A 20,676-nucleotide genomic window follows, 5' to 3' on the forward strand; every position below is an offset into this window, starting at 1 on the left:
AAGAGAAGGTGAGGTTTAGTGGAGGAGAGGTGGTGTTCAACAGAGAGAAAATTAGAGGAAAGGCTGTGAATGTTGCAGAAATGAAGAAGTGCGTCAGACAGTGGTTCCAGGCAACACATTGAGTTGTCACCGGGAGAGGGGCAGATGGTGGGGGCATTTATGGTCCCACCCCCTGGGGACTCCAAGGCATGGTTATTAACCCTGCTGAGGTAGATGTCAGTCCGTGTTGCTTAGCCGGTAGACAGGGGTCTCTCAGACCCAAAAATATAAAAATTCAGGAAAAATTTTTATATTTTCTTTATTCCAATACTGAAACTAGGATAACATATTTAATGTTTCTGCAACAAAAACATGTAAAAAGAAAATGAACTGTTCTTTCTCTTTATATTTTTAAATTTTTTTTGAAAAAATGTAGGAAAAAGAATAAACAAAGTTTGGCTTTGAATAAGAAAGAAAAATATTTGAATCGTTGCTTGAGTGGTCCCAAAGTTTGGTATGGGACGGTGTTTCATGGTGTGAAGAGGGGCTGCCAGAAACTGGATTCAGATCTGCAGTCAGGGAGAACAAAATATCTCACACATCTCAGGTAGACATGGTCTCACATACCCAGCTTATACTCACATACCCTTATACTGCAGAAACGGAGAGAGAGCTTGAAGTAACTCCCTCACCCCTTGCATGGATACACAAAGTTAGGAAGCTACTGAGAAGAACAGGGCTCCTGGGTATTTAGAATTTAATGAACTAGAAACTGGGATGGGGGGAGGGGTCTCTCAGACCCACCTCTACCTAAGCAGGGTTAGACGCCATTTTTTTTTTAGTGTAAATTTTGAAAAGGAAGTGTAGTGTGTTATATGCATGTTGTTTGGTGATGAGAGTTAAAGAAACTTGTAAAGCATTCTGGCCAACTCTGTGTTACTGGATCACTGAAAAAAGTTCAGCAAAAAGGGATGATAAGGAACTAGTCCCAAGGGCTAATGAAACAGGAGCTCCAGCTCTCCCTATCATCAGTTTTCCATCCACCTTGGGAGTACTGCCATGGTCGACTGGTGCTACAGTCTACTTCCTGGAACCAACTATCTGGAACCAACAACGACTTCCATGTGAGTGGTTTATGTCTACAAGAAAAATGGGGACCACTCAAATTGTGACAACAATTGAGGCAGCTCCCTCCATATGAATGCCAGCAAAGTACTAGCAAGATGTTTCTAGGGGGACAAAACATCTGACATAGTCAACACGTCCTGAAACACAATGTTGATTTCGGAGGGAACGAAACACCTGTGATATGCTCTTTGTTGTCCGCCAGATAGAAGAGAAGTGCCACGACGAGAACCGTCACATATATACGAGGTGCAAAGTACTAGCAAGATGTTTCTAGGGGGACAAAACATCTGACATAGTAAACACGTCCTGAAACACAATGTTGATTTCGGAGGGAACGAAACACCTGTGATATGCTCTTTGTTGTCCGCCAGATAGAAGAGAAGTGCCACGACGAGAACCGTCACATATATACGAGGCGCATTCCAGAAGTTTTGAGACTTTTTTAGGACAGACATATATTTATTTCAAAAAAGTACAAGTACAAAACTCTAATTTCCTTTACAATAGGACCCTCCAACTTCAGTGCACTTGTTGTAGCACTCCAGCCACTTCTTGCAGGCCCCCTCATAGTCCTCCAAAGTGAATATGTCTAGGACCCTTGTCACAGCCTCCTTCATCTCCTCAATGTCTTCAAAACGACTGCCCCTGAGGTTCTCCTTCAGCTTGAGGAATAACCAGAAGTTGCACGGGACAAGGTCTGGACTGTAGGGAGGGTGAGGGACAGCCTTGACGCCCATCTCTGTCAAGTAGTTGGTCACCAGGATGGAACTGTGGACTGGTGCATTGTCCTGGTGCAGGTGCCAACGACCCGATTTGAAGAGCTCTGGCCTGTTGCGACGAAATCTCTTCCTGAACTAACTCAAAACCTCCACATAGTATTCTTTGTTGACCGTCTGGCCGGAGGGAACCCAGTGGATGTAGATGATGCCCTTGCTGTCGAAGAAGGGGATCATCATGAGCTTCCCAGTGGACTTGCTCTGCTTGGCCTTTTTGGGTCTGGGGGAAGTCAAACTGCTTCCATTGGGAACTCTGTCTCTTGGTCTCTGGATCATAACAGTAGATCCAGCTTTCGTCACAGGTCACAAGAGACCCAAGAGCACTCGGATTCGAGGTAATGAGCTCAACCATCTCCCTGCTGTCACCAACACGCCTTTCCTTGTGTTTGTCACTGAGTACCCTGGTAACAAACTTTGCACAAATTTTGCACATGTTCAGATCTTCGTGAAGAGTTCCGTGTACAGTTGCCACACAGACTCCAAACTGTGTACTTATTGTCTGAATAGATATACGACGGTCCTCGTCCAGAAAATTGCGAATTTTCTCAACCAACTCTGAAGTTCTGACGTCCCTCTCCCTCCCGCACTTCTCATCGTCTCTCACCTCCTCTCTGCCGTCCTGGAACCTCTTGTACCACCGAAAAACAGATGCTCTGCTCATACAGGTTAATCCATAAGCAGTCTGGATCATTTCATAAGTTTTTGTAGCGTTTTTGCGCAGTTCAACACAAAACTTTATTGCGTAGCGAGCTTCCAAATTGTCTTCACGTCCCGACTATATTCTGCGAACTAGTCAGCTGTGACAAGCGGTGTATAGTAGGGTGTGTTTTAAGTGATGTAACAGCCATCTTCTTCAATCAGGAAAAACAAAATTTGGCATGTTAGCTTATTAGATGTCTAGTAATGATAAATTAAAGTGACAATAATCTAGGACAGTAAGAAGTGCCTCTCCCAAAAGTCTCAAAACTTCTGGAATGCACCTCGTATATTGCACTGATTGATCCTGCAGAAGCCTCTGGCACTGTCAACAGAAAACTTTAATGGAATGCTCTTTCAAAATCTGGAGTTCCGAGCATATTTCTTCATCCTGAAGAGTGAAGAGTATGCATGACAACATGAATGCCTGTATGTTCATAGGTGGGAGCAAATCCGAACCTTTCACTGTGAACATGGGATTGAAGCAAGGATGTGTCAAGGCTCCTTTGATTTTCAACATCTGACTCACTGCTATGATTCTTTTATATCATCAACAATGAACCATGCTGGTGAAATAAAATCCAGCTCAGTCTAGACGGTAGCTTATTTAATCATAGACCTATTCAAGCAGAAAGACTTTAATGGTTCATTTCCTAGAGCTGAAATACACTGATGACTGTGCTGTCCTTGCACATACCCCAGAAGCCCTGCAACGGAGTTTAACCATCGTCTGACATCGAATAAACGTCAACAGAAGAGGAATAATATATCAGAGAAACAACCCAGAAGAGTCTGCAATATACATGCATATGTATTTAACACTACATACATAAGAACGTGTGAGATCAAGTATTTATGTACGCAAATGTAAGAAAGTACGTATATAAGTACATAAGCCCATAAATAAGTAGGAACGTGCGCATATACAGTATATAATTTTTTGCGTATGTACATAAGCACGTTCATACGTGCGTACATATGTAAAAACTTACATACGCGGGTATGTAAGTACATATATAGGAGTTTATGCAAGTACTTAAAGAGATGCCTAAGTATGTACATAGGTGAGTTCGTAAGTACGCACATAGATGCATACGAAAATACTTGCATATATGCGTACATATGTACCGTATGCAGGTGCATACGTAAATATGATTATATGTGTCGAAAGACGTAGCCGAAGGGTTAAATTAGGTGGAGAGATATACTGGAGGAGGCGGTGCCAGAATCGGCAGAGAGACGGCCTGAAGTCCGGATGGACCCATTTTCGATTCCCGACTGGGGCAGGAACAGTTTAAGGCTTTGAATTTCACGAAAAGCAGATTTTTCTGATCTACCAGATGACCCACCAACATGTCATAAAAATACCCCCGCTAATACCAGTACACCAGTCCTGTATGAGCCAGCCCTAGCATGTATTCAGTATGGATGGTGGGCGTTAGCGCCGAAGTGGTGACATGTGGGGGTGCAGGAGGACTACTGGGCCCCAAGGAGGACTACTGGGACTTGAGAATAGGCCTTGAAGCGTTTGCCCAGAGTCGGACACATAAAAAAAAAAAAGGATCGTAGATTAACGGCTCCCCCTCTAACTCTAGTGGAGTGTAACATGGGATGTTGCCAGTAATATGGTGATGCGTCAAGGAGAGTTAATAGGTTGGTCTCTATCGCATTTTCCCTCTCTGTGTATTCTTTTATCGCAAATGAGGTAAGTTACAGTCACTTCTTGGGTTACTGAGTTTTATTGTACACAGATATATCGATATGTGAATAAAAAGCGTAACGTAACGTGGTGGCAAACCTCTTAACTACCCTCTTCTACTTATATCTTCAATCGTTCTCTCGGGCACTCTGCCCTTACAGCATTCCTTGGCATTATTTACCGACCATTGCATAGGTGTGTCCATGTCTAGTGTACCTTTCCATAGCTAGTTTTCCATGAAGTCAGATAACTGGCTCAAGTTGGTTACACCGCATGTTCATGAAATATTTGTATTGTCTGGCTAACAGGGTTTTGTTACTGATGCCTATAGCTATTGTTACATAGCCAATGATTTCATCATCCTTTGTGTAATTTTAACGCACAGTATGCTGCATGTTTGATCACGAGCGTGTTCTGCCTCAGTCCCCCCCTTCTACCGTTATAGTTGAGTAAGTCGTTCTCTCTGTTATACTTTGCGGGATTTTCAGCTCTTTGTCCCCATGGCTTCATTTGCGCGTCCTTCTTACAAGTTGTATCAGGCTCTGCTGGCCCCTATATAATGAGCTCAGTCTCTGCATCATGGCCACTTAGATCTGCTCCTCATTTTGTTCACATCTCTGTCCTCCCCTGTACAGATATTATTATTGTGAGTGCTCAAGAAATCTCCAAACATCTAGCAGCTGTGTGTAATTTGAGTATAACTTATTGCATTTTTTCCTTGTACTGTATAGCATAAGGTGTTGATTTGTAGGCCTAGTGAGTTCTTTTTGTAATTTATATAAAGTTTTACTATCAGCCATTTTTCATAATAGTTTGTATCTGTAATAATTTATCTGGCATTCACTGAGTATTATCTGGTATCTCATTTTATCAGGGCTGACTTAGATAAATTTACTCTTGCTAATTTCGTGTTAATAGAGGCTATTGCAGTTAACCATATATTTAACCTGTTTATTTGCCATTACATTATCCTTATGAGTCCTGAGTGTTTTGTTGTTAGTTTGAGCATTAAACTTTAACTTGTAATTTTACCTAACTCTTTTGTTTTGAACCTGGAACTTTACGGGACAGTAGTGACTCTTCGTATTCTCACTTAAAGTGTACATTATCTTTCTCTGTTTCGTAACATGAATTTGGCGACCTCATATCAGGATATTCAGGATATTATCATAAGGATATTGCTTGATATTTTGTGACTGTTTCTTATTAATTATGTCTACTATTACTACACTTGATGAAGCCAAGGACTTTTTGTCAAATGTGCAAACAGTGTGTGATATAGAAAACAGAACAAAGAATGAACTTAAGCTTGTTGCTCAACAATTGGGAATTGTTGTTCGCTCTCATCATTCTAAAGATCAGATTGTTGACATGATTAATGAAAGCTTGTTTAATGTAACTCCTCCAAATGAGCAAACGCAGATTGAATTAGCTAAGTTACAGCTAGCCCTGCAGGAGGCTCGAGTTAATGAGGCAAATGCTCGTATTCAAGAGGCAGAGGTACAGGCTCAGGCACAAATTGAACTTGCCAGGATTCAGGCAGACCATGAGTATCGCATGAAACAAGGTGGAACTGGATCATCTAGCTCTGATGATTTTGATGTGGCTAAAAATGTTAAACTTGTCCCTCCTTTTAATGAATCTGATTTAACAAAGTATTTTCAGTTGTTTGAGAGGGTAGCTACAGGTTTTAATTGGCCTAAGGAGTATTGGCCAGTACTCCTTCAAACTGTTCTCACCGGTAAAGCTCAAGTAACTTATGCATCTTTGCCTCAGGATCAGTCTGATAATTATGATGTAGTTAAGAGCTTGATTCTTAAGGCCTATGAGCTTGTTCCTGAAGCCTATAGAGTAAAATTTAGGACAACTTACAAGCAAGATAAGCAATCCCATGTTGAGTATGCAAAAATCAAAGAAGATCTGTTAGAGCAGTGGTTAAATTCTAAGAATGTGGATTCTGATTTTGGTAAATTTAAGCAGATGATTTTGCTGGAGGACTTCAAAAGGTGTATTTATAAAGATGTAAGCCTATATCTTGATGAGAAAAGAATAGATAATTTGTCTGATGCTGCAGTTTTAGCTGATGAATATGTTCTCACTCACAAGAGATATTCTAAAGAAAAAGGGAAAGCTGAGAGTAAGTACGTTGCCTCTACTCAGAGTACAGGTAACAGGAAAGAGAATAAAGATGATGTTTCTCAGGAAGTAAATACCAGCTTCACCTCTAGATTTCAGAAAAGTAAATGTACTTATTGTAGTAAGCTTGGTCATACTACGGAGAGATGTTTCAGGAGACAGCGTGATGTGAACAAAAAGGAGTCTTTAAATATTCAGTCAATTGGTCTAGTGTCCACTCTTGAGAGTTCCCAGAATTCTTTAACTGAGTTAACTGAACCTGCTTTGAGGGGTAACTAAAATTCTCATGACGGAGCTCCTCTTTTGAGCAGTAACGTGGGTGACACTCTCAAGAGTTCATGTGCTAATTTCCTGTCTGATGGTTTTGTCAGTCCTCTGGACAGTAATGACAGGAAATCAGTTCAAATATATCGTGATACAGGTGCTTGCCAATCCCTTATGCTGACCAGTGTTCTAGGCTCTAATGTTCATTCCTCTGATGAAACTGTAATCTTACAAGGTGTCGGGAATAATTACTTCTCTGTCCCTCTGTGCAGAGTGAATTTAGAATCTGGCTTTGTTAATGGTTCCGTTATGGTTGGGTTGGTTGAGACACTCCCAATGTCAGGTGTAACTTTCTTACTTGGAAATGATATTGGTGGAAGTCAAGTGTGTCCAGCTCCTCAGTTGTCTAGTGAGCCAGTGGCTGCGTCCCAGGATTGTGATGTCCCTCATGCGTTCCCTGCATGTGCTGTCACTAGGGCTAAGTCTAAAGTTACTGGTGATTTAGAGGATAATGATGATGATGATGTTATCCTAGCTGACACTTTTCTTGCTAATTTGGACCACTCACCAGATGAGGCAGTACCCCGTAGTGTTGATAATTTGTCTCGTCAAGAGTTGGTTGAGTTGCAGGTTGCTGACCCTGAGTTGAAAGGTCTAGCTAACTCTGCTTACAGTGAAGAAGAGTCAGCCGGTGCTTCTACTTGTTATTATGTAAAGTCAGGAGTACTTATGAGGAAGTGGAGACCCCCAACAGCATCAGCCGACTGTGAATGGGAGGTTGTACATCAAGTTGTCATCCCTCGTGTTTGTAGGCAGGATATCATTAGAGTGGCTCATGATTCCAGTTTGGCAGGACACCTTGGAGTGAGGAAGACTGTGGCACGCATTTTGAAACACTTCTACTGGCCAGGTATCTTCAGGGATGTTTCCTGGTATTGTAAGTCTTGTCACACCTGTCAAGTTGTGGGGAAGTGTAATCAGACCGAAAAGGTTGCACCTCAAGTTCCCATTCCCCCTTTTGAGGCGCCTTTCACCCGTGTGTTGGTGGATATTGTGGGCCCTCTTCCTAAGACTTCTTCAGGATTTTCTTATGTGTTGACCATGATTGATATGGCTACTCGTTATCCTGAAGCCATTCCACTTAGAAACATCTCAGCAAAGAACGTGGTTAAGGAAATGCTAGGGTTCTTCACAAAGTTTGGTCTGCCCAAGGAGGTACAGTCAGACCGGGGAAGTAATTTCATGTCAAACGTTTTCAAGCAGTCTCTGAAAGAGTTGGGCATCACCCAGATCACGTCTTCAGCTTACCATCCCCAGACCCAAGGAGCGTTGGAGAGATATCATCAAACACTCAAATCGATGCTCAAGAAATACTGTTTGGAACATCAGAAAGACTGGGATAAAGGTCTTCCATTCGTTGTATTTGCCGCAAGAGAATCTCCAAATGAATCACTGGGCTTCTCACCTTTTGAACTACTGTTTGGCCATGAAGTAAGAGGACCCCTTAAGTTACTCAAGGAATGCTGGCTGTCGGAGGAAGATGACGTCGACCTGCTGGAGTGTGTGATGAAGTTTGGAGAACGGCTGTCCACTGCTTTGCAGCTGGCGAGAGAGAATTTGGGAGCTGCTCAGGAGAAGATGAAGACTTGGTATGATAAGAAGTCCAGGTTACGCCACTTTCAGCCAGGAGATCAGGTTTTGATTCTGCTACCAGTTCATGGGCAACCTCTTCAAGCCAAGTTTAGTGGCCCTTATTTCGTGGAGAAGAAACTCAGTGATGTCAACTATGTCATCGCCACACCAGATCGTAGAAAGAGCAACCAACTATGTCACATCAACATGCTAAAGTTATATCACAGGCGGGACGAAAATAATCCAGTCTGCACTGTAGCTGTTCTGCCCGAGTCTGCAAGTGAAGCTCTCCCATGCAGTATGAGCCTGAGTGATAGTTTGGGGAAGAATCCTGATATCATGAATGATCTCCAGACTAAGCTTTCTCATCTACCTCCCAAGGAAAGGCAGGAGTTTTCGGCATTGCTGCAGGAGTACCCGCAAGTGTTCCGTGCTACTCCAGGAAGAACCACTGTGTTGATGCATGATGTCGATGTTGGAGACGCAAAGCCAATTAAATTGCCTCCTTACCGTGTGAACCCAGTGAAAGTTCCTCTCATCCAGAAGGAGCTTGGCTACCTGTTGGATCACAAGATGATTGAGCCCTGTCAGAGCGAGTGGAGTTCTCCTGTCACTCTAGTCCCTAAGCCAGGTGGGTCACAGAGGCTTTGCATCGACTACAGACGTGTTAATCAGATAACAAAAACAGACACTTACCCTCTCCCTCGTGTGGAATATTGCATAGACAAGATCGGAAAGGCTAGGTACATAAGTAAGTTTGATTTGTTAAAGGGATACTGGCAAGTACCTATGACTGAGCGTGCTAGGGAGATCTCATGTTTTGTAACATTAGGAAGGACCTTTGCATGGTCTGTAATGCCATATACAGATTGTTTTAGAGTAATAAGAAATTTCCTTTGTAAATTTCTTTTTCTTTGTGGGGAGGTGTTACATAGCCTATGATTTCATCATCCTTTGTGTAATTTTAACACACAGTATGCTGCATGTTTGATCACGAGCGTGTTCTGCCTCAGTCCCCCCCTTCTACCGTTATAGTTGAGTAAGTCGTTCTCTCTGTTATACTTTGCGGGATTTTCAGCTCTTTGTCCCCATGGCTTCATTTGCGCGTCCTTCTTACAAGTTGTATCAGGCTCTGCTGGCCCCTATATAATGAGCTCAGTCTCTGCATCATGGCCACTTAGATCTGCTCCTCATTTTGTTCACATCTCTGTCCTCCCCTGTACAGATATTATTATTGTGAGTGCTCAAGAAATCTCCAAACATCTAGCAGCTGTGTGTAATTTGAGTATAACTTATTGCATTTTTTCCTTGTACTGTATAGCATAAGGTGTTGATTTGTAGGCCTAGTGAGTTCTTTTTGTAATTTATATAAAGTTTTACTATCAGCCATTTTTCATAATAGTTTGTATCTGTAATAATTTATCTGGCATTCACTGAGTATTATCTGGTATCTCATTTTATCAGGGCTGACTTAGATAAATTTACTCTTGCTAATTTCGTGTTAATAGAGGCTATTGCAGTTAACCATATATTTAACCTGTTTATTTGCCATTACATTATCTTTATGAGTCCTGAATGTTTTGTTGTTAGTTTGAGCATTAAACTTTAACTTGTAATTTTACCTAACTCTTTTGTTTTGAACCTGGAACTTTACGGGACAGTAGTGACTCTTCGTATTCTCACTTAAAGTGTACATTATCTTTCTCTGTTTCGTAACACTATAAAGTTACTTAGTTATATATTATATATTAATTAATGCCTACATATCGCTCGGTCACGCCAACTGTTGTACTACGACACTACATAAAATGCCTATTGTCTTCATATTACAATAAACTTGTCAGCTAATTAAGTGAAATTCATAACACTGTAAAAGTAACGTAAATCTGGTAAAATAGAATTGTAACATAACTGTAGTCATCTTAACTGTAGTCACTGTAATAATATGACTGTAACATAATTTTAGTGAAATTGTAGTGACATAATTATTACATAATTGTAGTGAAATTGTAGTAACATAATTGTTACATAATTGTAAAATTGCAACAAAATCGTAGCTATATTGTTGCACAGTTACATATTACATATTAATGCCTACATACGTGCATACATAAGTACTTACGTAGGTGTGTACGTAAGTTCATATATATGTACATAAGTAAGGATATATACATGTATGTACATAAGCTCATACCTAGGTGCATACATAAGTACTTGGGTGCATAAGTAGGCATATACATACGTTTGTGCGTAAATAGATGCATACATAATTAAGTACATGGATGTGAAGGTACGTACGTTAATGTGTACGTAAGTGCGTACACAGGTGCGTACATAAGTATGTACGAGTAAGTCGGCACATACATACTGCGTGTAAGTAAATGCCCTCCACGTCGCAAATAACTCACCATTGTTTTGGTTGGGGGTCGTGTAATCGGTATTATGTGCCTCTATTTCCGAGCTATGATCCTGTGGGAGGCCTGGAGGTCCCAAAATGAAAGGAACACTCCACAGTAAAAAAGATGGCGGCCGACATAGTTTGTGTATGTCGGTGTAACGCCGATAGGGAGCAGTGCGGCCGATAGGGGAGACACCAAGAGCGTGCGACCGTCAGTGAATCCGGGCCCAGAATTCTCTCAACAAACTGGGATTTGTCCTGCTGACTGTGTAGCAGCTTTTGGATCCAAGATTGGTCTGCACAGTCACACACGTTGACACCAGAGTCAATGAGAAACACACCATCCTTGTTGGTAAAGTAGGCGTCATCTTTTGTAGCAGAAGGACAGCTTTAAGTGTGTGTGTGTGTGTGTGTGTGTGTGTGTGTGTGTGTGTGTGTGTGTGTGTGTGTGTGTGTGTGTATTATGTAAGATTTATGAGAAACTTCTGGATATTACTCTAGGGTTAATTTTGAGTAATCATTTCTATATCAGCATAGGTCCAATTCTCGATCATTACACAGCTACAATTGCTGATGACCTTGTGGGCGAAACTGGTCTCACTCGTAATTCACCAACAAGGTCATCAACATTTCTAACATTATAGTGGGTGAGAACTGGACCAATTTTGATATAACACATTGTACCCAAACATTGTCCAATAATAAGGTCCTGAAGATTCTTTTTAGTACAGCAGGACACAATATTGTAGATCTGTCTATATATATCTATCTGTTTGTTTGTCTATTTACCTATAATACTAAGTGTGCTACCATTGGGTATTCACTGTTCACTACCCCAGAGGACCTGGGTTTGTATCTCCATGCAAGTAAAGATTTTTTATCTGAACTTCAAGTAGACCCTTGGCTTACCTGGTATGCTTTGAAGAGTACCTTCCCACACCTTGGTGTGTGGGTGGATGGAAGGCTGGGGAGGCTTCCTCAGTAATGCCTTCCATAATAGGCTTTGCTATGGCGCAGCATCAAGAGAGAGATTGCCGCTACAGTCATCTGGGGCTGCGGTCAGTACTCATTCCTGAGCATGTATAGAACCAACATCTTTCTCTTTCTGAGTGTTGACAAGAGCCAACAACTTTTCTGTTCCTGCGTGATGCATTGTGGCTCATGGCTTTAAACCTGTTTGAAATATTTAAAAAGCAGAAACAGATATGGTAGGATAAAGTCTTTCTCAGAACAACTGGAACCTTAGGTTATAATAGCACCAGTCGAGCAAGGCGGTGCACCTAATGAGGCTGGATACCTGATGATAGGGAGAGTTGCAGCCCGAGTTACATCAGCCTTCGGGACTATGTTCTGACCGTCCCATTTTGCTGAACTTTTTTAGTGTTTCAGTCACGCAGAGAGTAGGTCAGCATACTCTCCAATACAAGTTCTGTCAACACTAAACTACACGCACATTACACACTACATTTCCTATTCTAAATTAACAAACAAGCATCTCATCACCAAGCCTAAGAGACCCTTGGGAGGGGGGGGGGGATCAAAGCTCTCACATCTGCCTCTCTCCTGGTGACGACCAAGTGAGATGGCTGGAACCCCTAATTCACTTCCCCTTCATTTCTGCAACACTCACAGCCTTTCCCTTAACTTCCCCTCCGTTTCCTCACCTCCTTTAACCCCTTACCTGCGGGGCGTCACTTTTGTGACGCTCGGCCACAATGGATCATACCGCGGGGCGTCACTTTTGTGATTCTGTGTTATTTTGAATTATCCCGGGCTCTCAAGTGGTGGCTTGTATCATCTATCAGTACTGCCAATGTCCAACACTAGTCAGCACTCCAAATCTCATCTGTACTCCCATCCATTGTTGACAATTTAGCAATTTTACCCCCTTCGTGACTCCCCTCCCTACCTGCCCTCCATTACCCTGTCCTCTCACCTCCCACACTGCGCTGCGCTACGCAAATTTCCCCCGGATTTTTCCACAGATTTCATCCATTGAAATAAGCCCTATGCCCTATACTTATACAAAATAATATATACCAAAAAAAAAACAGGTAAGTGATAGTGTTATACACCAGAAATTGGCTAATTATCACCTGACAAAACCTCACTTGCATTCATTCGCTACATTACCATGGTAATTTCCCCCTTGATTTATGCCTTGTAATCGATGTCTGTAATAAAAATATATATCAGAAAGGAAGGGAGAATCCTAACTGACATTTACATTCACCTGGAACTACCTATTTCTTTATGTACTGCCGAGATTTTCTACCTATAAAAAATTAGCCTGTAAGTTAGCAGCAGTCAGCCTAAAGTGTCATTGTCAACCCTGCCCTTCTCAGATAAGCCGCGGCATTTAGTTCCTTGTCCTCTGCTGTAGACAAACGATGTCGCACTCGCGCCCCGCCATTCCTGCCGCTTCTGCGCCCATTGCAAAGGGCCCCGTGACCTCTGCTCCTAAGAAAAGTAGTGAGGCAAGCAGGAAAGGCCTTAGTGACTCTGCAGTGGCACGTGAACTGGCAGAATTGTCCATGATTATGATGTACAGTGACCATGACGATTCGGGTGAATCGTGTGATGAGCCGAGTGAGGTTATCGCGCCAGAAACAGCAACAACGAGTGCTACAGTAAGTGAATCAGTGTCTAGCTCCAAGGGAAAGGAGCCTTTAGTGCAGCAAGGACAGGAATTTGGGAAGGGAGTGAAAAGGCGGCGTGTTAGCCCCAGAACAATGCCCCCACGTGACCCAGCCCGCCATGAGTCACGAGTGCATTCACCTCCCCGTTCCCCAAGCCCCACTTCACTCATTTCTTCATCATCATCGGCTGAGTTATCTCCGGAGTCTTCATCATCGGAGTCACCACCAGCATCAACAGTGAAGGCAGGCCATAGAGGCAGAGGTAAATCAAGGAGAGTGAAAAGCAGTGTAGCTAGTAGGGTAAGGGCCGCTAGTGCTGTACGGCAACCTAGGGTCAGTGCGAGTGACCTTGACCAAGATAAACCTCCCTCACAGCCAACCTCCACCACCACCACCACCACCCGCCCTACACCGCCACGACAGGGAATCCTGGACGCCTTCGCGTGGATGGAAGGGTCAGATTTTGTGCCAGAAAATCTAGTTTTTGATGAGAGCTCCTCAGGAGTTCAGCCTGCCTTCACTATGGACGAAAATGCTGAGTGTGTCGACTACCTTTTGGCCTTCCTAGATGACGAAGTCATGCAGCACATATGTGATGAAACCAACAGGTATGAATCACAACGTGCTGCAAGTGGTACAGGTGCAGCCAAGATCCAACAGTGGTCCATGCTGGGAGTGCAGGAGCTGTATGTGTTCTTTGCCCTCATGCTTCTCATGCCACACTCCAAGAAGCATGAGTTGGAAGAATACTGGTCCATGGACCCCTTACTACCCTCACCCACCTTCAATAAGTACATGGCCAGAGATCGCTTCCGGAACATCATGGGAAACCTGCACTTTGCCGACAACGATGTACCTTCCCAAACCGACCCACTCTGGAAGATCCGGGAGATTCTGAGCAGAATGAAGAATAAGTTTATGTCATTCTTCCACCCTTTTCAGAAGGTTGTCATTGATGAATCCTTGGTTTTGTTCAGAGGACGTCTTCGGTTTGTTCAGTACATTCCAAGCAAAAGCCATCACTTTGGAATTAAGTTCTTTGTACTGTGCGACTGTAAGACGGGGTACATACTTGACTTCATCGTATATTCAGCCAGCACTGTCGATCTGGATAAAACACACCCCCTTGGCTTCTCAGGCTGTGTAGTGAAAGTGCTCCTAGAAAAGTATTTTGGTGGGAATCATATGCTGTATACAGACAACTACTATACAGCACCGAAACTTGCCAAATACCTTTCTGAACACGGCATTGGCTCCTGCGGCACTGTGAAAAGTAATCGTGCCCACTTCCCCAAATTCCCAGAGGCGGGAACCTCGCAGCAAGGAGACGTGCACCTACGCAAGTGTGAGAAGATGCTGGCAATACGGTGGCATGACAAGAGGGTCGTGCACATGCTCACCACCGTACATAAGGGGGAGATGAGAGACAGTGGGAAGGTCGGCCGTAGGACAGACGAACCTGTGATGAAACCTGATGCTGTGTTGGACTATAATATCAACATGCGGCTGGTGGACAAGTCCAACATGATGATTGGTGAGATCGACTGCCTCAGGAAGAATACTAGGTGGTACAGGAAAGTTTTTCTGCATCTGATAGATATGACGATGCTGAACGCCTTCATCCTGTACAAGATGAAGGTCAAGCCACCCAAGTCCTTCTCCCTGAGGTTGTTCGCCAGGACTTGTGTCCAGCAGCTGTTGGAAAGATATGATAGGGTGACAGCAGCAACTCCAAGGCGCCATCCAGTAACACTTCCCGACCGACTTGAGCAGAGGGCGTATATGGATCGGCACAGACTTGAGCTTATGCCTGCCACAGGGAAAAGGAAGGCTGCGATTCGCAGGTGTCAGGTATGTGCGCATACCACCCGCCGCACACCTGAGCATAAACGCACCTCTTGGCAGTGCTCTGAGTGCCAGGTTCCCCTCTGTGTTACCTGCTTCTTCGATTACCACAGCCAGAAGCAGTTCTAACAGTGCAAGTGTGGAAGCAGAATGATTTGGAAATAATGTGTAAATAATGTGTAAATAATGTGTAAATAGCAGGTGAAAGCAATGGATGTTCAGTTCATATGATTGAACAGTGTATTATAGTTTTATCTTACTGAAAGTGACAGTGAATAACATAGTGTAAGTAAAATAGCAGGGTAAATATTGAAAATAGAATAGAAAATGTAAATAGTAATGTAAGTAATTAGTAATATAAGAATATGAGTACAAATAATTTATGTTATAACAGTGAAAGTGAATCCGTGGCTCTCTACGTATTTTACTGAATGAAAAATTGAATGACTTCCGTGACAATAAACTAATACGACTGAAGGAAACTTATGGAGAAAGACTCCAGTTATATATAAGTGTGATATAGTGATAGAAATATAAAGTGTGAGGGGTTTTATGAATAATAAATGACAGAGTGCCTAGAGCGAACTAGCGCAAGTGCGACGATCAGACGCGCTCGTAATTTCCATTGCTTTCACAGTGTTTTTTTTTTGGAGTATAGATCCCAAACTACTTGAAAATTGTAGAATAGTGTTTATAGTGTTTGTATCTGGCTGTGGTAATCATATTACGGGTTGTCGGGAAATGTAAAGTGGAGACTTCGTTACCCTACTTCAGAGGTCTTCACAAGTCCTACGGTAACTGACGAAGGCTCAACAATCATTCCAGGAGAAAGCTGAAGGTATGTGCCATAAGTATATGTAATTTTATTATTCTAGGACTAATAACTGATTTTTGGCAAATATTTTTTGAGAGTCTGTCGGAGCCCGAATAACCCCGCGGGACACACAAGTCATTGGTAAACAAGCCCGCGGTGTAGGGGTTAAACCTCACCTCTTCCTCACCGAGACTCAGTTGTCTGAGGCGACTGATAGCAAACCTTTCTCTCTAACCTCCTACTTTCTATATACTCATATAAATGCCAAAGGTGGCTTCTGAGTATATGTACACAACAATATAATTTGCTTTCGTGTTCCTGAACTTGAATCTTCTGTATCTGACTTTGGCTGTTCTCTTATTCTCAGACTAAAAATATCTGTCCTGTTTACTTAGCCCCTAATTCTAATGACTAAGACAAATTCTTCGACTATCTTCCTTCTTATATGTTACGCATCCTATCAATTTCCCCTTTCTTTTAAATCTCCATTTTAGGTGATCTCAATGTTCACCACCACTCTTGGTTCTCCGCTCCTTTCACTGGTCCACCTGGTGAACAAACCTACATGTTTGCTGTCCTTAATGACCTAGAGCAGCATGTAGAGCACCCTACCCATATCTTTGACTGACTAGGAGAGAGTTCCAACATACTAGACCTCTTCCTTACAACTAATCCTTCTGTTTATGCTGTTCATCTTTTCTCTCCATTCGGATCCTCCAATCACAACATTATCAACGTAATCTGTCCTATCGCTCCAGTAAGGTCTGTGGCCACAGCGGCAGCTGTGGCACTTTTGAGCCACTGATTGGGAGTCCCTCAGGCAGAATATTGATTTTCCCTAGAATGATTATTGCTTCAATGGCCGAAAGCCATCTGAGTTTGCCTTGCACATTATGGAGAGTATTCTCTCGGGACCAGAAGCATACATTTCTTTCTCATATCCTTTGATTGATGCAAAAAAGCCATGGTTTAATCATGCTTGTTCTAATGCTGTCCAAAACATGGAGAAGGCCAACAAAAGGTACCAAACCCACCCTATCCCTGAATCTCATCTCTTTTCATTTTTGTCTCCAGACTTGTGCTAAGTCTGTTCTTCACTCTGCTAAAATAATTTCATTCATAGTAAATGCTGAGAACTCTCCCGCTCAAAATCCTCCCACTCCTGGCATCTTACCAAAAACTTTTCTGACAACTTTACCACAGCATCCTTCATCCTCTTTTCCACACTGATGGCTCTGTACCTATTTCTTCTACTCATAAAGTAGAACTCTTCACTCAGAATTTCTCCTCCAATTCCACCTACGATTCCAGTGCTGTTCCTCCATCACTTCCCTCTCTGACTTCCTCATGGCTAACATTACAATTTCTTCAGTTGATGTAATTTCTGCCATTACTGGCCTCATTACTAAAAACGTACCTCAGAGGTAAATGCAGTCTTGTTTTTAATTCATCAAAAACTCGCTTCTTACATCTTTCAACCCATGAAAATCTTCCTCATGAGTATCATCTAATTTTTAACAATATGCATCTCAGTCCTGCATCACCTTTAAATATATTTGAGGGTTTTATCCTCTCGGGAATTAGCTTGGAAAGATCATATTCTTTCATGTAAAATCTGCTTCCAAGAGATTATTTATGCTAAACCGCCCCCGGGCCTCCATTACCCCTGTTTAGTTGTTGATTATAACCTCGGGTTTTATTTGCCTTTTGTAGAGTGCAACTCTCACGTGTAGGGAGGCTCCCCATATACTGTACAACTCTTCTCAGTAGGGTGGAGTCAAAGGCTTTTGTCTCATTATCTCTTCTCTTCTTACTGGCTTCCGTCAGCCTCTGTCAATTTGCCACACTGTTGCATCTTATCTCTTTTCTATCGCTACTTCAATGGTCGCTGCTCCTCTAAACTGTCTGCTTGCATCCCTCCATCTGTATGGCAGGCGTGTAGCACCCATCTAGCAGCAAACTCGCATCCCTTTCCTGTCCAAGTCTCTAATACGTCAAGAGTTAACTGTTGCTTCCAGTCCTTCATGTATTCAACAGGTAAACTCTGGAACTGTCTCTCTCTGTCTGTGTTTCCTACTGCCTATGACCTGCAATCTTTCAAATACAGTGGTCCAGGCAACTCGAAATGAACGGATCTTGAATTTGGCTCTGTTATCTTGTTTTCTATTTTTCTGTGAGGGAACAGTTTGAGGGCTCCTGGCCTTTGATTCCTTGCATAATAAAAACAAAATAGAGTGTGAACAAGGACAATATATATATATATATATATATATATATATATATATATATATATATATATATATATATATATATATATATTTTTTTTTTTTGGGGGGGAGAAATATTAGGAATGCATAATCAAAACTTGTGCACTATTAGTTGTATGTTCTAATGAAGTGGAGCGAGTGATGACCATTTACAACATACAACCCCCCCCCCCTGGGGAAATGGAAACGCAACAGGAAAGATAAGGGAAATGGATGGAAATGTATCTCTGGCTGCCAGTGTGTAAGTTTCTGGCCACGTCTTTCCTCTTCCACAAATGACGGGAGATATAAAATTCCCCAAGTTGCTAAAGTTGGCTGAAATAACAGACGAGCCAAACGGTCAAAGTGGAGAAACGATTGGACAGGCTTTCCTTTTGCTGTGGGGAAAAAAAAAAAAAAAAGTTGCTATTTCGCTTCCGTTTTCACAGTAATATTGGAGTATTGTTTTGGTGGGTATATTTGGTTTTGTGTGTGTGTGTGTGTGTGTGTGTGTGTGTGTGTGTGTGTGTGTGTGTGTAAATAATATTATTTTCTTTTTTTCGAAGAGAGACAGCTATAGGGAGCACCCTTTGCTCTGAACACTTTTTTTCAAAGGCCAGGGTCACAGAGTTAGGTCAGAATTTGAACTAACAAGGTTAGTTTAAATAGTTTTAGACTGATTTAGAAGAAACATGATGAAAACGTTGAGGGTAAGGCAAAACAAAGGGGTTTGATTAAAAAAAAAAAAAATCCTCTAAAGGTCATGGTCACAGGGGAAAGTAAAAGTTTGGCCCATGTGTCTGTGTGTGAACAGAATAACGATAACATATTTATCGTATCTGGCCCAGTCTTGCTGAAAGGGTGATGGTCAGCGAAAGAGCTGTTGCTTTTGAGAATAAGTCAATGATCAAAGCAACATGGCAGGGTCAACTTGAACAATTTTTGCCTGAGCGATATCAAACTTTTGGAAGGGCTTGGAGCAATAAAGTTTTTTGTCTTTTGAAAACACCCATCCAAAGGTCAAGGTCACAGCAAAAGGCCAAGTGTCAAAGTAACAGGGCAAGTCAAGCAGCTTTGACCCATTTTGAATCAAACCTTGTTTATGAATGAATTATGTGATTGGCAAAAATGAAGTTAGTTTTGAGAACAATTCACAAAAAGTCAAAGTCTTAACGCAAAGTCATGTGTTCGGTCCTTACACCAACTGGTGAGGGTGTGTGTTAGCATTCTGAGTTCTTCATTGTCTTCTTTCAACATCACTATCAGCTTTGTTGATATTGTTGTTAATTTACATAGGTTTGTGATGAACAGAAGCAGAAGCCATAACTGCATGGAACTTCCTAAACAACCCACTCAGTATGATTTTTGTTCTTTTCTATTAATGTTATATCCAGACTAGAATACCTTACATAGTAGAGATGTCTCGTGCTGAAGGGGTTAAAGAAGGCTTCTTCTAATGCCCAAAAATCGAAAACTAAACATTAAGCAGACTAAAGGAACAGAGGAAAGCACAAATAATAGTAAAAATATGACTATTCTGAAGTGGTGAGCTATATTTCGATGTCATTCTTAATTATTAAAGCCTCAATGCAGTTTTAATCTGTTGACATTCAAGCCAATTTGTACATTGTTTTCTGATATTTTTCAGTCTTTGTATCATTATTTCCTCCCAAGCTTTTTGGGGGGCATTCAATCCTTACTATATTCACATGCAGTTTAAATCTTATATCCAACCATATACTAAACCTATTTCACTCCGGAGGCAAATGCCCACTTTGATTATCAAACCCCTTTATTATCCCCTTTTCCTTGTACACAGGAATGATTATACCTGGCTTCCAATCCTCCGGGACTCTGCCTTCCTTCCAGGCCAATCTGCACATCTATATCCATTCTCCTACTATCTCCACTCCATGCTTCATCATTTCACCACATACTCCATCAATTACTGGGGATTTCCCCATTTTGACTTTCTTCATTGGATCCTCTACTTCTGTCCTCCTGATCACTTCCTCTCTTCTCACGTCCCTCCTTCTCCAAGCCATTCCCCAGCCACTTACACTTGAATTACTGTCATTCTCCATATTTAACAGTTCCCTAAAGTGTTCTCTACATTTGCTAATATTTTCTCCCCTCTCCACTAGCAATCTGCAATCTTTCACTCCCCTACTATCTTCTATATCACCCTGTCTAACCTTCTTTTCCTCTTTCCAGAACAATTTATTTACATTGCCTAAGCTTTACATTCAAATTCCTTCCTAATTCCTCATCCATTCTCTTCTCTGTCCCACTAATTCATTCACCTCTCACTTTTTCTCTACATATAACTCTCTCTTCCATCTCACAAATTCCTCTGTGCCTCTGCTTCCCGTCCATTCTCTATGTTTTCTTCTTTTGCGCCACAGCTTGTCTAACCTTTTCGTT

At 42.0% G+C, this 20,676-nt stretch overlaps 1 protein-coding gene across 1 annotated transcript in view; it reads right to left on the minus strand.

The window, feature by feature from the left end:
* Positions 1-1,595: 1,595 nt before the first annotated feature.
* LOC145397036 (histone-lysine N-methyltransferase SETMAR-like) overlaps positions 1,596-20,676 on the minus strand; it is a 40,746-nt gene continuing 21,665 nt past the window's right edge. Inside the window, exons 3-4 of the mRNA XM_080270253.1 lie at positions 2,084-2,284; positions 1,596-1,935 (exon numbers count right to left, since the gene is read on the minus strand). Of these exons, the coding sequence (XP_080126379.1) occupies positions 1,596-1,935; positions 2,084-2,284 (541 nt within the window). The remainder of the gene's footprint in view (positions 1,936-2,083; positions 2,285-20,676) is intronic.

This window comes from Coenobita brevimanus, chromosome 40, assembly GCF_032717465.1.
Source record: "Coenobita brevimanus isolate Jiangsu-jjx chromosome 40, ASM3271746v2, whole genome shotgun sequence".
Taxonomy (NCBI): domain Eukaryota; kingdom Metazoa; phylum Arthropoda; class Malacostraca; order Decapoda; family Coenobitidae; genus Coenobita; species Coenobita brevimanus.